Below are 18,564 nucleotides of genomic sequence, written 5' to 3' on the forward strand. Positions count from 1 at the left end.
TGTTGTCTGATTGGCAATTATACTACTGTGGATTCATTATTATTCGTTGGATACCAATTTTTGTGGCTTTCGTGGGTACAGGTGAACCACGAATTCATATGTTCAACGAATTACAAACTTTATATACGCTTTGTACACAGAAATCGGCAAACCACGAATTCAAATATCTACAAAAATGTTAGTTTTCCTCAATCCACGAAAATTGATACCCACGAAAATAAATGAATCCACAGTATATCTTCTTACTAAAGTATTTGTTTACTGAACTTCAATGTATGCACATTGCACAGCATGAAAAGTTTAAAAGGATAAATGTGAAATTTAAGTGATGCTAAATGTTATAAATTACAGATAACAATTGATTATTTTATTTTGTTCATACAACCTTACAGGTATCTGTGCATCATGCACGCTGTTTGAATTACAATTTATGCACATTTTGCATCAGTTTGATAGCAATATCCTTATTATTTATTTCATATTACATTGAGCATGATGAGTAACTTTGGTAACCAGTAGGGGATTTAGGTTTTTATCTCATAAATTTGATGTTACGAAGAACAATATCTGTCTCATTTCAGTTCTATTTATAGGCTACTAAAATATACAGATATGCAACATGGCCACTGCTAAAAATAAAACCAAGGCATCATACTATGTTTAATCTCACATTAGATATAGAGAAAACAAAATGCCATCTTAAACAATTAGTGTCTCATGATTTAACATCCCTACTGAATGTCAGATTACCCTTCAATTGACTTCTTTGAGGCATTGTTTTAAAAATATGATGTGATGTATGATAACCAATAAGACAACTTTTCATCAGAAACCTATTGACCTCATTTTTAGCAATTATAGATTAACAATGAGCCAAAACCATTATGCATTAGCAAGCTTTATAAAAGGTTCTCACAGGATAACTTTAAAACAATTCAAACATGAAAAAGTAACAGTCAAAGGAAAAAAAAATATAACATACAGTATAAATGAATGACAATCAATACATTGTTGGCTCCTGACTTTCGACAGGCACATATTTTTTGTGGGCCCTCTCCTAATGTGGGACAATGAAGAAACAGCACATCTTTAGAATAAATTATAAAAATCATTTGAAAAAGGCTCATAACCCTGTTACTCATCAGATAGAGACAATTTTAGCTACCATAAAAATTCCAACACAACTAACACATTGACTTTAATAAGACACGAAGTATTCAATTTGTGAGGACTTGCAGTTCCTGAAAACTAGTTCAATGCCAATAAAACAACAAAATATTTGAATGTGGAATAGTTTTTGAATTCTTTAAATTCTGGAAAATTGATGAAAATAATGTATGATTGAATTTGAAAACAAACCCAACTATAGAGGTTAGCCATGCAGGCATGACATTATTAAGTCTTTATATACATAAATAAAAAAGATGTGGTATGATTGCCAATAAGACAAATTTCAACAAGAGACCAGAAATTAACAACTATAGGTCACTGTCATGACTGTATATCCTTCAACAAATCTCATGCCCCAAAGTCAGCTAAAAGGCCCTGAAATGACAAATGTAAAATAATTCAAATGAGTAAACAGCCTAATTTATGCAAAAAATAATAAAAAAAACAGTTATGTAACACAGCAGAAAACTACAATCTATATATTACAGTCTCCATATTTGGGACAGGCCCATACTTAAGTGTGGCAGGGTTTAACTAGTAAAATGGCATCAATTTTTTCAAATATTTTTTCAGATTCTAAGTGTCACTGATTCTCTGAATCTTGCTACATTGTACATTAAATGGTTCTGATGAAGTCATTTACAGTTCAAGGGGCAAAATATGAGGTCAATGGATCTGATTTCTGATATCAGATGTCTTATCAATGAACCAGGTTTCATTTGATGTTACTTTTTTTTTTATAAAGTTTGACAAAATGCTGCTAGTAGCTAAGTCTAGGTAAAAGTTTACATTGAAATGACATAGGAAATTATATTTAAATATCTATTGTATAATCAGAAGAATGGAAACAATTAAATGTCTTCACTGTATGATAATACATTCAGATTCTGACCTTAAAAAAGTATATTTGTTTGCCATTTCATTTAAGATGTGTTGGAAGTGGTGTTACACAATCAATCAATCTAATTGGGCAAGATATATTTTAAAGGCTACTGGTACTTGGAGCATAGTGATTGATCTAATTTTTATTGAAATGATTTGACAAACTTTTTTTTTCAAAATTCAGATACTGTTCAGGTTTGAGAAAAATTTCCACATTTTCTGTATTTGCATTATTAAAATTTTGGTTGTAATCTAAAGTTGCTCAAAACTAAATTGTCTTTAATGAGACAAGATCTTTGAATGAACATAACCTTTTTGTTTATATTGTATCTCATTCTTTCACATTAATTACAAGAAAATAAATTGCAACCTTTTAAGAGCATGTAGGCTTTTATTATATTTCATGTTGAAATATGATTTTCTTTTTACATTAACCTTTATTGCTAAAACAAATGAACACTTACAACTATGACAAATTGCACTGTTGTTAATATCCTTGGGGACATAATGAATTAAATGTTAAGTTACCATATGTATCATAGAACAAGACCACAAATGACTTTGGGACTAAGAGTGTCACAATTTGTCTAAATTTAGAATGAATTTTACAAATAATGGTAGTTGTAAACAAGTTAACTGTAAACATTTCTTAGATATTGACATATTGATATTTACATGTAATGATGGTGAATTCAGTTAGTGTCAATGTGAAAGATGATTAGTTTTATAAAATTGTTACAACAACTCTTACGATGCAGGGGCGGATCCAGCCCTTTTAAAAGGGGGGTCCCAACCCTGGATAAAAAGGGGGGGTGGGGGGTCCAACCATATGTTCCAATTCAACAATTCAAATTCATTGATCGTCCAGAAAAAGGGGGGTCCAACCCCTAGAACCCCCCTCTGGATCTGATACTGTGATGGTCCTGTAGGAGACAATGTCTGTATGTCTGTTGGAATACAAATTTCAGTACCCTATCCTATATACCCTCATTCTCTATTTGTAGTCAAAATAAAAGTTAAATTTGAATGAATTTGTATGATGTTATTGGACATATTCTTCTAAAGTTATGATCAGAAGATACTTTCCTATATAAAATTAAGCAAACATTATTTTTCTACTTTTCCATATTAATTTGTGAACTACTTTATTTTTTGAATTTTGGGTGCTCGATGCTCTTTAACTTTGTACTTGTTTGGCTTTATCACTTTTTTTATATGAGTGTCACTGATGAGTCTTATTTAGGTGAAACGCACGTCTGGCTTATCAAATTATAAGCAGGTACCTTTGATAACTATTATTCATCCATCATTTCATATACAGTACATTCTGAAATTATTGCGATGGTTTTATTATTTCCAAAAACGTGACAATAGGGTTATAATCGCATAAATTTAAACTTGCATTTTGAAATTTTCTATATGAATTAAACAGGATTTTTCTCAATTTAAAGACTGAAGTTTGAACAAATCTGGAGTTTTCAGACAATATGTTTTGAACCATATACAAATATGCAAAGTTAGTTGATAAGTCTTTTCCAGAGAGAACAAAATTTGGGTAAAGTTTCATAAATCATATCTTCACCAGACTTGCATCTATATGTACTTTATCAGAAGAACTAGACTGCAATTGAATATAAGGTCAAAGGTCATGGTCACAGCAGCTATAGATAAACTGACATTTGGCTAAAACTTGGTTACAAGGCAAGGTAATGCATGAACATTTTATTTTTCTGGATATTGCATGTGAGGTCCCTAAACCCCAACACCAGCAATTACCATTAATTATTTGACAAGAATTGTCAGCACAGACTTAACAGTGATAACATGTTTTTTAAAACAACAGTTTCTTCTATGACAATATCATGAAGAATTGCAACTTTGCTTATGCCCCAATGGTGCTTCTGCAATTTTATGAAATATAAACCACCAGACTTTTTGTCACCTCTTTTTCAAGTTTTTGTGATCAAATGTCAAACTGACCAACCTTGTTGACTTTTTTTGTTATTTTACAATAGTTTGTTCCAAAGTCTATTTGTTTAATGATTTTTCTACTCTTTGATACATTTGAAAACAATTATGACACCTTCTTTTAAACTATTATGGCACATTCATTCCTTTTCAAAAATATAGATTCATTATAAAAAAAAATCAATTTTAAACTTCAGTAAACTTTTGTTCAGTTTTTCAAATTCGCACAACTTCCATAACAATTCATTTTCTTTAAAGAATACATTTTGTGGTTTGAACAAGTCGTTGAAAATGTACCGATGAGCATAATTCATTTATCATACTTTTTTGACATATCTTTTACTAAATGTTTGTGTTTCTGTGTACCTAACCTATTGTTGTGACTTACTATCTTATATTCATTCTTTACGGGGACACCTAAACTTTGTAACATCTTTAAATTTCAGGTAAGGTAATATATGTATGAACTACAGGTGTACTTAATAACTTTTAACACCTAGATATAACATTCAATATTTGATCATATTTGTATAAAAGATAGTATTTTGATTGAAGTATTATAGGATCATTTTAAAGACGGAAAGAGGACAAAGGTCATAAGATCACAAATAATTTTTGACATGAAAGTACGCACAATTACTGATAATTCCAACATGTCTTAAGTTTAGCCAAGGATTTGTATAGTTAGAGTCTAACTATACAAATCCTTGGTTCAGCTCACTGCTGAAATATAAGCTATTATGTTTTTTCTTAGACTAGGATTTTAATCCTTATAGACCTCCGAAGGGTTTAAGTAGGTATAAAAAAGAATTAACAGTATTAATTGACAGTTCAATAAACATGATAAAAGTAAGACAGTAAATAATTGACAATGCAGTATGATTTTTGGATTATGATTGAAAGCAACATTTTTGCATAAATTAATTAAACTATTTGTTCTATAAGTCATTCTTAATAATAATAACTTTTTAACAAGTTCATTTTATTGACAATTCTAATATGACTTGCTTCTTTCGCTTCTTTCGCTTTTTGAACAAACCCATGCTCTAAATCCAATATAATTTGTTTGCACATGCATATATTGACTTCTTCAGAATTATGAATTTTAACAAACTATCATGCACTTAATACATTTCCTTAACCTTCAAAAACTTTCAAAAGTTAAATGGTGCACACGATGTTACTAATTTATTTATAATGACTGTAATGTCTTGCATTACGAGATGCCATATTTGACCTAGATATGACAACCGTTCATGCGGGCTGTTCAAACTCATCCCTCTGAATAATCACAGTGGGAGGTTCAAGGAAGAGCCTACACAAACGCTTTTACACTTATACTTATCGGATATAGAAATACCTTAATTGTCCTAATCAGAATCGAAATAATTGATGCAGGCTATACTTTATTGTAGTTTTAACATGGAAGAGGATTATATTCTTGTTATTCTAACACTCAATATCGCTCGGGGAAAAATAATCAAGAATATAATGCCTACCCATGTTAAAACTACATTAAAGTATAGCTTGCATAATTTATTTCTTAATTAAGTGTCTGTGAGTTATTTCTACTGGTACACCCTAATTTTAAAATCTATTGAAGAAGTGATTGATTAGAAAGCCTTGAAATTCTTGGTTTGTTTGGCCTTGCAAACATGCATGATTTCGTTTTAATTTATTTTCTGGAAGTTGCATGGCAAGGCCTTGTACGTCAATTTGTTAATCTACATTACATGTTCTTTATGCAAATATAACATATTAATGATTCTAGGATTCAGTGACTTTTAAGTTTGAATTATGTTGACATATTAACTTCGTCAAGTTGGAATAATATTTTCCACAGGCATTAGCAGTTAAGAGAAACAAAATAAGTGACAAGTTGACACATTTGAACAGCTATCTTTCAATTCTCCTAGTTCAGCAAACATAATGTTGTCCATTTTATTTAAATATTGTCTTTTTTTTGCATGCCTAAACAAAAATGCCTGATTCTGAAACCTAAATTGTTCAGGTGAAACCCAGGTGAACTATTAAGTAGTTTAACCTGGTCAATATTGATTCCAATACCTTTCAATAGTTCATTTGCCATTTACCGATTTGATTCTGTTACTACACACTTTTTAAACACATTACTTCCCTACTGGACAATATTGGCTCTTGCCAATGCAAAGTATGATGAATTGAAAATGATGTATTGGCGGTTTAACTAATTTTTCATAAAAAAATAATTTTTGATGTCATGAGTGTTTAGCTAAACAACAAATTAATGTAATCAAAAGATTTCGAAACCTTAAAGATTACTCGATTGTAAAAAAAATGGTTAATACATGTATATGCATGATTTATGATATAATGTTAAAAATTTTAAGAGTTTGGTCACATGCAGCATTCATTTGGGCAATTTCACTTTAGAAACATTATTGTTATTTTGTGGGCTCTTTTGCTTGCTTCAAGTTTTATAGGCTTTATATCTTGGTCATTGGTTGTGGGTTCCAATCATTGAAACCCAATATCTTGTTTTACTTGAATTGTCTGTTTTTCTACCAAAGGTAGTTGTTTCTCCATCAATAAAACTAATTGCCACAATTATATGGCCAAGAGGGCTGAAAGAAATGCAGAACACCCAACAAAGATGACCAAAGACTTCATGGTTTCCTAAGTGTGTTGCATTTGGGAGGAATATATAATCTAGTCAGGTCTGAGACAGATTTGCCTATTGGCAAGTCAAGTTACCTTGTTATTACATGTATGCATGTTGAAAAATGAGCACAGCAAACATGTCTAGTGCAAATTTATAAGTCCTATACAGAATTAAAAATGAGATTCAAGGAGTTTCTCGTCAATGCATGCCATCATAATCTACTTGTTTGACTTCTCCATGTATAACATTTCTGCAGTGACACCTGGTTTTCTTGTGCTAGATTTTGAAATTACATAATTCTTGGATTAAGAATATTATTTCAATTATAGTTATGCAATATATATGAAGCTGTGTTTTAATTTAATTATATGCATAACATGCTTGTGGTTTTGCAAGGCTTTAGGATAACAGTTCTCATGTTACTTATAAATCAATGAAATATACTTACAAAAATCCCTGTTTTGTGCCTTTGGGATATTAAAATTAAAATTTTAAATATAAGAGTATTTAAATAAACTTTTACCAAATTAGAATTATGAAACCATTAGAATATACAATGTACCAATAAGAAGATGTGTTATGACTGCCAATGAGACAACTGAGCCTCCACCACTGAGACCATGCAGCACTTTTTTCGTTTTGAATAGTCTTTGGAGTTTGGTATTTTTGTTGTTTTGCTTTTTTGAATAAGATAATTGAAAAGAAAAATCAGAATTTGAGGATTTTGCCCATTGTTGAAGGCTGCATTGTGACTGATAGTATCATTTGTTCTCTGGTGAAGCATTGTCTCATTGGCAATCATACCATATCTTCTTATTTTAATATTGTACATTGTTCCATTATTTTTATGGGAAAGGTTTTTTCTCTCAATATTTACTCTTGAATTTAAATTTTAATTTCTATATCCCAAAGGTACACAATTAATAACGATTTGAATAATACATTGACAATATTTAAAATCGTTATTAATCCTATTTAAAGGAATTAACGAAATTGATTTCTTTTTTTATAAATACGGCTCAGAGATAAAGGAACTAGTATATAAAACATCTATGCTCAAATCTTACTTGAAATTTGTCGTGAATTTTATGTTAAAGTTAAAAATACATGTCTAAGATTAAGGTCCACCTAATGACATCAGTTTGTACAGGAAATAAGTATATGTTCTGATGTAATGTGCTAGAATTTGACATTAAAAAAATCAGGCCTTATAAATCCTTACAAAAATACCATATTTTAAATCCCAATATGGTATTTTAACTTTAATTTTATGTACGTAGATTGCAGTAAGAGTTGTTCTTGCAAGGTAAGAAAAACTTTCTTAAAAAAGAAAAAAAAAAGTGTTTTCTGTTTTTGTCAGTTAACAGTAAGGTTACTGTCAGTTTTAAAACAATGTTTCTGTCAGTAAATAGCATTAAAAATACAAGGAAAAGTTGAGGGTTAAGATTTCAGATTTTGAAAAGATTGAGCACTTTTAAATTTTCATTATACACCAGTCCTTTTAAGTATAAGGATTGTTAGAATCAAGAATCGTACATACAAGATTAAAGCTACTTACATATGGAATTACTGGGATTTTGGTTGTAAGTAGGGTTTTCAGCATGAGATTAAATTTGTTATGTTCATTCCCAGTTGAATGGAATTGAATACCTCAAAGGCCTTTTTTATTTTACATTCTCAATAAATCAACAACAACAAAATTCAAATATAGAAGTCAGGCAAACATTTTTATGAAATAAGTTAGTTTTAAAACCAGCTTTATGTGGCCTTAGCGTAAAGGACATGTAAAGGATGGAAAGATAATATTACAAGTAATTGAAGAAGAAGAAAAAAGAAGAAATATGAGATACGATTACAAATACATTATATTTTTTCTGTTCGAGTGTAAAAAGAACAAAGAAGTAGACTTTGCTTGTCTTAGAGCTAGGTGGTCATCAGTACCTGTAAAAACAGGATTTATCAGGATAAAGGAAGATTTATTTAAGTTGTGTCTATTTTTTAATTTGTTTGTTAATTTATTTTTTATTTCCTGTCAATAACTTGTTTTTCAAACTAAAAATATAATCAGCTGACCGCCTCAATGACAAAAAAACAAAAATAAAAACTCACACAATGAACAACTATACAGTTTTGACACCTCTTCTTCAAGGTAAGAAACCAGATTCAAAATACAAATGTACATCATCTGCTTTTAATAATTCAAAACTATCATCTAGCTAACTGCATTAGTGTATAAAGTTTTAATTTTGAAGCAAATACAAACATAATGATTTACATGTGTTTCAACTTCTTGTTGCAAATTTTAAGTCTGAGGCCAAAAAAAAATGTGTGTTTCCTGTACATCTTTGAAAATTTTTATTCACTTTTAAAAGCATTTTTGTTTGTTTTATTATGTGCACAACAAATTGGTAACGTGATGAACTCACAAATACATGTTGAGCAAAAATAGGAGTAAAGCTGTGTATGCGATTTAGTTGATCTGATGTGAGTTTCATGCAAAATAGAAAAAAAACATTTTCTTGTAAAAATGGAAAAAAAGTGCATCTAAAAGTGCAAGTATAATTGTCATTTAAAAGAGTATAACAAAAATAGCAAATTCCAAGGTGAATGAAAGGATGGGGATGTCCATAAAAACTGACAAAGTCAAACTTTAGACTTTATCAACCAACTGAAAATGCCAGTACCATGCAAGTCAGGTATATGACTCGTTTTCCATTCATTTCATTGGTTGATAACTTCTGTCATGTCATATTGACTTGGTACAGGCATATTCTAAAGAAAATGGTTTGTTTAACCTGGTATCATTAGCCACCAAATAAAGCCATCTTTTCTTACATTTCAATGTTTCCCTGGTAATTATTTACATCTTTGCAGCATAATGTGTCTTTGCAAAATCTGAATGCGCTCTTAAACTTTATGTATAGGCAGATCCAGGGGGACCCTGGGGGCCTGGGCCCCCCCTTTCGTGGGAAAAATTTGGTTGATTATATAGGGAATCACTGAAGCTTGACTGGAGCCCCCCCCCCCCCCCTTAGGGAAAGTTCTGGATCCGCCACTATTATGATCAGAACCTGACACGGGAAAATAAATGTTATTGGCAATTGAGAATTCAATTAAAGATTATTGAATACAAATCAATATCAGTCAAGATAATAATCCTGTCCCTGATAGATAATAATCCTGTCCCTGATAGAATGATTTTCTGGTAGGAAATAAATATTCTGTTTACCCTATGCCAGGAATCTAATGTTGGATAATGGAACCTGCCAAAAAAAATTAATTTTTCATGGTATATGTCTATGAAGTTGCAAGAATTTAAGATTCTAGCAGGAATTTTAGATTCCATGTTCATTCTGTGTAGAATCCTGCTATAGTCCAGTAGGAATCCTGCATAAAAAATTAAATGGGAGTAAAAAAACATATTGAATAATAATGCTGGTGAAATAAAAGGCTGAAAAATATTAAGAAACCTCTCTTTTCTTGGTTTTATTGTATTATTTGAGTTGCTGCTACATTGATGTTATATTTAACTCCCACCTATAGCTAACCCTCTATTCAAACTATTACAAAGCACATTACAATGATTAAAACTAAGTCTACTTTAATTTTCAATCAACTGAAATCACATGTTTGTTCTTTAATTCAGGTGATTTCAACCTACAATTACGTAACAATACAGTTTTATAATGTGAAAAAAGATATTATGTTTTCTTATTAAATTACAAATGAAATATAAAGAGTTTCTCATCCTCACCTTCCAAAATCAAACTGGTTTTGTGCACATTATTTGTTCATAAACAAAATGCAAGTTTGTTTTTGTAAACGTAAACAATTGTATTTAAATACAGATTTTTTTCATAATTTCGTAAATTTTGACCTAGATCTGTGTCATTTTTGAAGGACAAATTATGTACTAAAAACAACAATTTCCCTCAAAAGCTTTGTAATTTATATATTCTAAGATGCACTCATCTAATATAGATCAAAGCATGTAAAATCGGTTTTATTTGCAAAATACTTGAAAGGAATTGTAAATTTGGACACAGTTACTTTGATGAATATAGGCCAGTCACTGAATTGACAGAGAGAAGTGGGAATATATTTTGTTTGTCCAAGGCCAAGGATCAGTTGGATTATTAAACATATTTGGTATGTGGTTTACTGATATGATAACTAACTATAGTTTGTATATGATTGTCCTACTGGACACATCTTCTTATACAAATATTCACGGAAATTCAACATGTCAATTTTTCAAGGTAAGAGACTTTTTTAAAAGTAATTGTGAGAAAAAAAATAGTTGAAGATGTATTATTAAGTACTTTTGAACATTTGGTTTTATAAATATTGAGGACTATCTGGGCTTTTTTTTTAATCATTATCATATTTTTGGACTCTTATCTTTTCATTACCATATGGCATTGACATGTCTATTCCACAAGGTAGGATGAAAATTATTTTTCAAAAGCTTTGTTAAAATGGTATTTTTTTAGAATACATTGTCAAAAATATGCATTTCATTTAAATCCTTTTTGATTTTTTTAAGTGGCACAATCGATTTAGCAATTATTGATATCTTACCTTAAAGAAATGGGTCTCATCAAGGTCATGAATTGACATTGATAAGTATATAGATTATCAGGATCTCTACACATTGATATTCTATATAAACTATAGGGTGAAAACCCAAAGTAGAAAACCCAATTGATATAAAGAGAATATAATGAGTGGTTTACTGAAATTTTGAAGTCTCTAAACTGTTGATTCCAATGGGTTTAAGCGCAAACCCAATTAACTGTTTATTGTTCTATTGCTTAATGTCTTTTCTTTCTTTAGACAGTTTTACAATTGACCATCATAAGCTTGAATAAATGTCTAATAAATTGTGACATTGTTACAACATCTCCTCAGACATTGTTATGTAAGTGATGGTGTCTGCTTCGGTCTCAAAGCCTGGTACAAGAAAAAAGGAGGGACTGAGAAGGGTGATAAAGGAAAAGGGAAGGATGATAAATTCTCATTGCAGACTGTTCTAATACCGTATTCAAAACAATGCTAAAACAAAATTACGTCATCATCAGTATGTTGCAAAAGTTTTAGATATTGATTGGCAGTACAAATGTTATATCAAATTTCATTTGTTTGAGGGAGACACTATTCATGGTTTGTTCATTAAAAGTTTAATTTTCATTCATTTATTTTTAAATTCATATTTTTATAAATAAATTTATCATTCATATTTTTATAAAGTTTTCTATCTAAACATTCAAATAGGTGATTTTTTTCAATAACCCAGTAATTAGGTGATGGATTTCAAAACCACTTCAAATTTCAAATCAAGATAGATAATCACTCAGAATTGTTATCATAAAATTGATCTGCATATTTCATTAGTTGTACATATTTGTACATACGTACTAAGGGTAGACCAATTGACCTTCAGTTAGGGACTTTAAGACAAAATATTTAAACCTATAGAACCCTGACCAAGATTAAAAAAATAATTACAAGACATTATTTAGGTGACTGGGATCTGATTTTAGTTAGACTTAAAAACAGATCTAGGTGACTTTGAGACACAATATCAGTGTCTGTGGTCTGTGTAGACATGATTTAAGCGGTGGTGATCTTTAAGGTTAGACTGTTAAACATGAAATAGGTGGTTGTGATCTGCTTAAGTTTAGTTAAGTTTAAACATATCTTTGTACATAGTGGAGTGGGAAACAAGTTATTGCAACTTGTATTAATCCTTTTGGACTTTATAATAACTGTTTACTTTATACACATTGTGATTTGGATGGAGAGTTGTCTCATTGTCACTCATACTCTTATTTTTATGATCTAGTCAGCTGTGATCTGCTTCAAATAGACTTTCTGACATGACTTAAAGCAGCTGTGATCTTCAAATTCCTTGTAGGCCTTGATACATGGTCTAGGTAGCTATGATCTACTTTAGGTAGACCTTTTTTCTCATAGAAGTCCATTTAGGACATCTAAGTAGCCAGACTTGATCTTCTTCAGGTAGACGCGACAGACTTTATGACATGAACTTTAATAGTACCGGTAGCTGCTTTAGATATATTGTTGTCCCCCATAATATCAACAATTAATTTGAGAGCCTGTAATTATATATAGAAGAATTCAACACTTACAAGAAAATTGGTTAATACAATAATTATGCTTGATTTTGAAGCAGAAGTGAAATTCAGCAAAATTTTGCTATTTGATGAATGAACTGAAATACCAAGTTTGTTTTGTCTGTTCCCTCTTCCCAAGGTAAATGCTATTAATTGTATTTAATCAACCTCAATGGTCAATAAATTAAAAAATGTTTTCCCCTGGTACTGAGTGTTATTATCTAGAACATTTTTATTGTCACCATGCATGTCATTAGAAAAACACAGATACATCAAAGATAAATTTAATTATATACACATGTAGTACATAGTCTAGTTACAGAAAGATGTTATACAATAAATTGTAAGATACACATAATAGGCCAGTTATGTTGACCTTATAATATTTATCTATATATTTACCAGATATGACATCCATTTAAGTTATTTATGTACTTTTACACCTGATTTATTGAATGAAATAATGAATTTTTATCTTGTCCTCTCAGGGGAAAGTGAAAGGTGTAATTTGTTGCACCTGTCCAATTATATGATGAAATTGGTGTGAACTGTCCATGGCAAATGACCCTTAGGAAATATTTTTCAAGAATTTTGCATGTCCATTTTCATCATTAACTTCAGATACACCAGGTTGCTGGTAATATTGTATTAAATATTTCCGAGATTTTATGATAGACCGTGTGTATAATTTTTTCAGTTTTTAGTGATAAAATATTTTATCAAGATTTTTGAAATTCTTAATGATAAACTTTTATCACCAACATATATAGCCTTAAACATAGATTTTGTATTTTAAAGTACTTAAGTATTCATTATTCTCATTATTCTCACCATTTTACAAATTTTTAAGCCAAAGGGTGTTTTGTTTAACAACTTAATTGCTAAAAAACACTGATTGACATGCAGCAATTTCTAACAGTATCCTTTTGGGAATTTTACAGCAGATTTTATGTTTTCTAATTTCTCGATTTCTTTTACAGGGAAACAGAGGATGAAAAAGGAAGACTCGGAGCTAGGCGAGTCCCTGATTGACATAACAGAAAATGGCCACGCTAAAATGGTTATTGACAGACCAATCTTCAACCAGCAGAAACTTGATGAGGGATTTGAAGCTGGAGTAAGACCACAAAGTTCTTTGAAGTCTTCATGTCGGAAGGCATGTTCAAAATGTGCATGCTCAAAGACTTGCTGCAAGAATTTTCTTTTTGGAATTTTTCCATTCTTGTCTATTCTAAAGGGATATAATGTCAAATCAGACCTACCAAGTGATATTATATCTGGACTTACTGTTGGAATCATGCACATACCACAAGGTAAGCCTAATACAAATTTGGAGAGGATACAAAATAAATTAACAATTGAAAATGTAATTTTGTCTTCAATGTTGAGAAATTTGAACAGAAATATTAATACAAGTAGATGTGGTGTTTATGTTAATGAGACATCAACCCAATGACAAAAATTACCCAAAGAAGATTGTGAGACATTTTTTCACAACTTTGAGAAAATCTACTTATACATATGTGATCCATATATTCTTCTTTAAACAAAAAATTGTGGTGTCTCTTCAAAGAAGCATATCTTAAATAACATTACATTTGTACTAGTAACTGTTCTTATTTTGAATCATTTCCCACTTAGTGCATGATGTGAAATTACAATACCCAGTGACAAATTTTATGTGCATTTTGACAATAGATATAGGAAGATGTGGTATGAGTGCCAATGAGACAACTCTCCATGCAAGTTACAATTTATAAAAGTAAACCATTATAGGTCAAGGTAGGGTCTAAAAAACAAAGCCTTGGCTCACAACGAACAGCAAGCTACAAAGGGCCTCAATAAACTACTAGTGTAAAACCATTCAAAGGGGGAAAATCAACGGTCTAATCTATATGAAAAAACAAGAAACACTTATGAACCACATCAACAAACGACAACTACTGAACATTAGATTCCTGACAAGAACATTTGAAAAAAATTGAATTTTGACCCCCTTTGTACTAGACAGATTCACAGCATCTGATTTTTAACATGGAATAGTTAACAAATTAACAGTATAAATTCAGCTGAAGTCTGCATTTAACTGTATACATAAATATTCATTGGAAACCAATTTTGGAAACCAATTAAAGTGGATACATGGGAACCACATATTTAAATGTTCAACAAATTAAGATTATTCTTTAGGAATGTGCAACTGAATCTGCCACAAAATCAAATATCCATGAAAATGCAAGTTTTCCAAAACTTTACAAAAATTGGTACCAATGAAATAACATGAATAAATGAATCATTAGTCCAATCAGATATAATCCTCTCTCAGACAAATCATTAGTGGTTAGAACTAATATTATTAAGATATGAATATTGGAAATGAAATATTTATATATTGTTAATATTCCCACCATAACACTTAAACTTATATTTTGTAGGTATGGCTTATGGTATGTTAACAGGCCTGGATCCAGTATATGGACTTTATGTTTCATTTTTCCCAGTCATTGTATATTTCTTCCTTGGAACATCAAGACATGTGTCTATGGGTAAGATATTATTTCAGATGGATAAAAGGAAATTGGAGTGCATGTCAATGACATTAACAAAAACAATCAAAAGAAATCCATACAGTCTTCAAAAGTAGACAGATTTCTTATATAATATAAAATTGAGAAAGGAAATGGTGAATGTGTCAAAGCGACAACCACCTGACCATAGAGCAGACAACAGCCGAAGGCAACCAATGGGTCTTCAATGTAGCGAGAATTCCCGCACCCGAAGGTGTCCTTCAGCTGGCCCCTAAAAATATGTCAACTCTAAATTGTCCAAAGTGTATAATTTAATTCATTTCTATCAAAGAACTTACGTCAATATCCAAATTTCAAAATCGCAAAAAAAACTTATTAGATATGACAATAAACATTTACCACTTTATAAATTTGAAAAAGAGAGAAAAAGAAAGACATCAAAACCAAAAATGGTAGATGAAACATGTTAACTAGACCTTTTGTCAGAAATAGAAAGCTTATTACCAATTTTCCTTGACACCTATTTATTCTAATGTCACAAGTAATTCATTGTTGAAGTACATAATTATGTATTTGTTATGCAAGTTATTTTTTTATTTTTTTAACTTGAAGAATTTCTGACCTGATTTTTCCTGAAATCAGTTGTTTGATTTGGATTAGAAACTTTGTTTTGTGAAGAAACTCAGTTTTTAACGTAATAATGCATGGTTAAGACATTAATTATCTGATAGCGTTGGGAGCATAAACTATTTGTTTAAAGCAAACTTTTCAGGACATAGAATCACTAAACAATTTGTATATTATATGTAGAGGTCTTGTGTTCAGCTGTTGACCTTGATCTCATTTCCATGTATAAAATTGTTATTTCATTTTCGAGCTTAGGGGATTTTCTCACAAACTGTTGAGAAAAAGGTCAACTGTATATGATGCTCTCTAAATTTATTGTTATGGCTTTTATCCATCTGACATAGGTCATCTTATGTTCATGGTGCATTAATCTAACACTATGAAAGGTCAGATCTACTTTAAGAATTAGGTCAACTATATATAACGTTTAGCAATTGGGACCGTATGGCACTCATGGTGAAAGCAATGCTCTATATTTGCTACTGAAAGCAAACATGCGTTTACTTGAAACTAATTTTTCACCTGAAGTCACCTCTATTTTGACATATTAACAACGATATTGATACTCTGATCCTGTTTCCATGCTTTGTTTATTTCTGTTTTGGTAATTTATACTTCAGCTAATGAAATTTCTGCCTCAAAAAAATGTTTTTTCATTACTGTACATGTACAACAAAACCCAAGGTTAACCAAATAGATCATCACAGTACTATAGAACGTAAAACCAAGCCAAGTCAGGAGCCTGTAATTCAGTGGTTGTCGTTTGTTTATGTGTTTTTCGTTCATTTTTTTACATAAATTAGGCCATTAGTTTTCTCATTTGAATTGTTCAGGGCCTTTTATAGCTGACTATGCAGTATGGGCTTTGCTCATTGTTGAAGGCCGTATGGTAACCTATAGTTGTTAATGTTTGTGTCATTTTGGTCTTTTGTGGATAGTTGTCTCATTGGCAATCATACCACATCTTCTTTTTTATATTGTCAGATATTTTTATGCAAAGCACAGACTAAGAGCCTGTATTTTGATCTTATAAGAATGTTATATTTTTTTTACTAACTGTAACACCAAAAAAAATCCACAAATAACTAGAACTCAAGTAAATTTAAATAAACATACATATTTTTTTTAGATAAAACCTTTCAATTGCTTGAACAGCTTTAGCTATTATTCCAAATGAACTGACCAGTAAGTGAAGTTATGCGGCTTGGTCATAGTCACCATTTAATTTACACTAATTTCAATAAAAAATATTGCAGGCACTTTTGCTGTGGCATGTCTAATGGTTGGTTCAGCAGTCGACAAGGGAGTGGCCAAGTTTGGTGGTGTTTATGAAGGCTGTAATGATACTACTGTTTCGATAGCAGATATCAATGGGACTAATATTACCCAAATTGGCAGTACTGGAGCCTGTCAAGATGAAATCAAGTTACAGGTTGCTATGGCAGTAACTCTGATGGTTGGACTCATACAGGTTTGTTTATTGATAATCCCTAGTGGATACAGTGTATTGATAGACTGCCCTGTTTGTTATCCAAAATGCTATGTTAGTAAGAGATGTGGAATGGTTGCCAATAAGGCAACATACCAAAAAAGACCACTAAAGCAAAGATTGTGAACATTTTCAGTTTACACTCAGGCATTTGACAATGAGCAAAACCCAAACTGTATAGTGAGATATAAAAGATTCCTGGATATTAAGCAATTTAAAAGTCTTGGTCTGATCAAGTTTATACTACAAAACTGACTTAAAGGCTCCTGATTTGGAACAACCAGATAAAGAATGTTTTTGAGCACCCAATCCTCATCTTGATCTGATCAGTGGTGTAATTTTGTAATAACACAACATAAAAACAAATTGTAAAAATCAGTTAATGGTTCTCTTTTATTGGAAACAGTTTCTTCTACCAGATGTTGCATATTATGTAGTAAATCTCTTATTATTTCTGACACCTGATTGAGTTTTAGGCTACAGTAAATTTTAAAAGGTGTTGCATTTGTCTTTCTTTTTCTATTTATTGTCTGTTAACTTAAATCTATTGTAAAATAATTTCAAGAATGTGAGGCTGTACTTGACTTCTCCTGAATATCATCCTTATAAGAGTCTTATTTCCAAAAATCTGCCAAATAATCAAGGGGAAAAGCTTTGTCTCTGTACTACACTAGACTTGAAACAAAGCAAGTTTTTTGTTATTCTTGAATTGTGCATGTTTATTGATACTTTAGTGTTTTCCTTTTTTTTGCCATGACATTGTTGGTTTGTTTTGGACTTGTGAGTTTTAATGTCCCTTCTGTTTCTTTCACCTCTATTTTTGTTCATACCAACCAGTATATAAGGGTAAAACATTAATAATCATCATTTTTCTTTGAATATGCAATCTATTTGGATTAAATTTTAAACAAATAATTCTTGGTTTTGTATGGTATTACTATGTTATGTGGTAAAACTTGGATGTTTGATTTAAAAACCATTTTTGTCCAATGGATATAACATCTTTAACTATAAAAAGAAAAATGACAATGGCTATTTCAGCACTGATAGGGACTCAAAACACCCTCCTTTCATTGACAAAGGTGCTCTTGTCATGTTTTGCCAGTTGCTTGGCAAACTTTA

At 30.8% G+C, this 18,564-nt stretch overlaps 1 protein-coding gene across 9 annotated transcripts in view; it reads left to right on the forward strand.

Moving 5' to 3' along the window:
- The window catches only part of LOC134724986 (prestin-like), a 56,753-nt gene that overhangs the window by 14,913 nt on the left and 23,276 nt on the right, over window positions 1-18,564 (forward strand). For 2 of the 9 annotated variants that reach the window (XM_063588459.1, XM_063588426.1), the window contains exons 2-4: window positions 13,779-14,111; window positions 15,234-15,344; window positions 17,210-17,424. In XM_063588459.1, the coding sequence (XP_063444529.1) occupies window positions 13,790-14,111; window positions 15,234-15,344; window positions 17,210-17,424 (648 nt within the window). In that variant the 5' untranslated portion in view covers window positions 13,779-13,789. Of the gene's footprint in view, window positions 1-4,350; window positions 4,467-7,845; window positions 7,968-8,725; window positions 8,811-10,591; window positions 10,811-10,833; window positions 10,921-13,271; window positions 13,477-13,778; window positions 14,112-15,233; window positions 15,345-17,209; window positions 17,425-18,564 lie in introns of those variants that run through there. The other 7 variants (XM_063588486.1, XM_063588475.1, XM_063588433.1 and 4 more) reach the window with 7 other exon arrangements.

This window comes from Mytilus trossulus, chromosome 1 (assembly GCF_036588685.1).
Source record: "Mytilus trossulus isolate FHL-02 chromosome 1, PNRI_Mtr1.1.1.hap1, whole genome shotgun sequence".
Classification (NCBI taxonomy): domain Eukaryota; kingdom Metazoa; phylum Mollusca; class Bivalvia; order Mytilida; family Mytilidae; genus Mytilus; species Mytilus trossulus.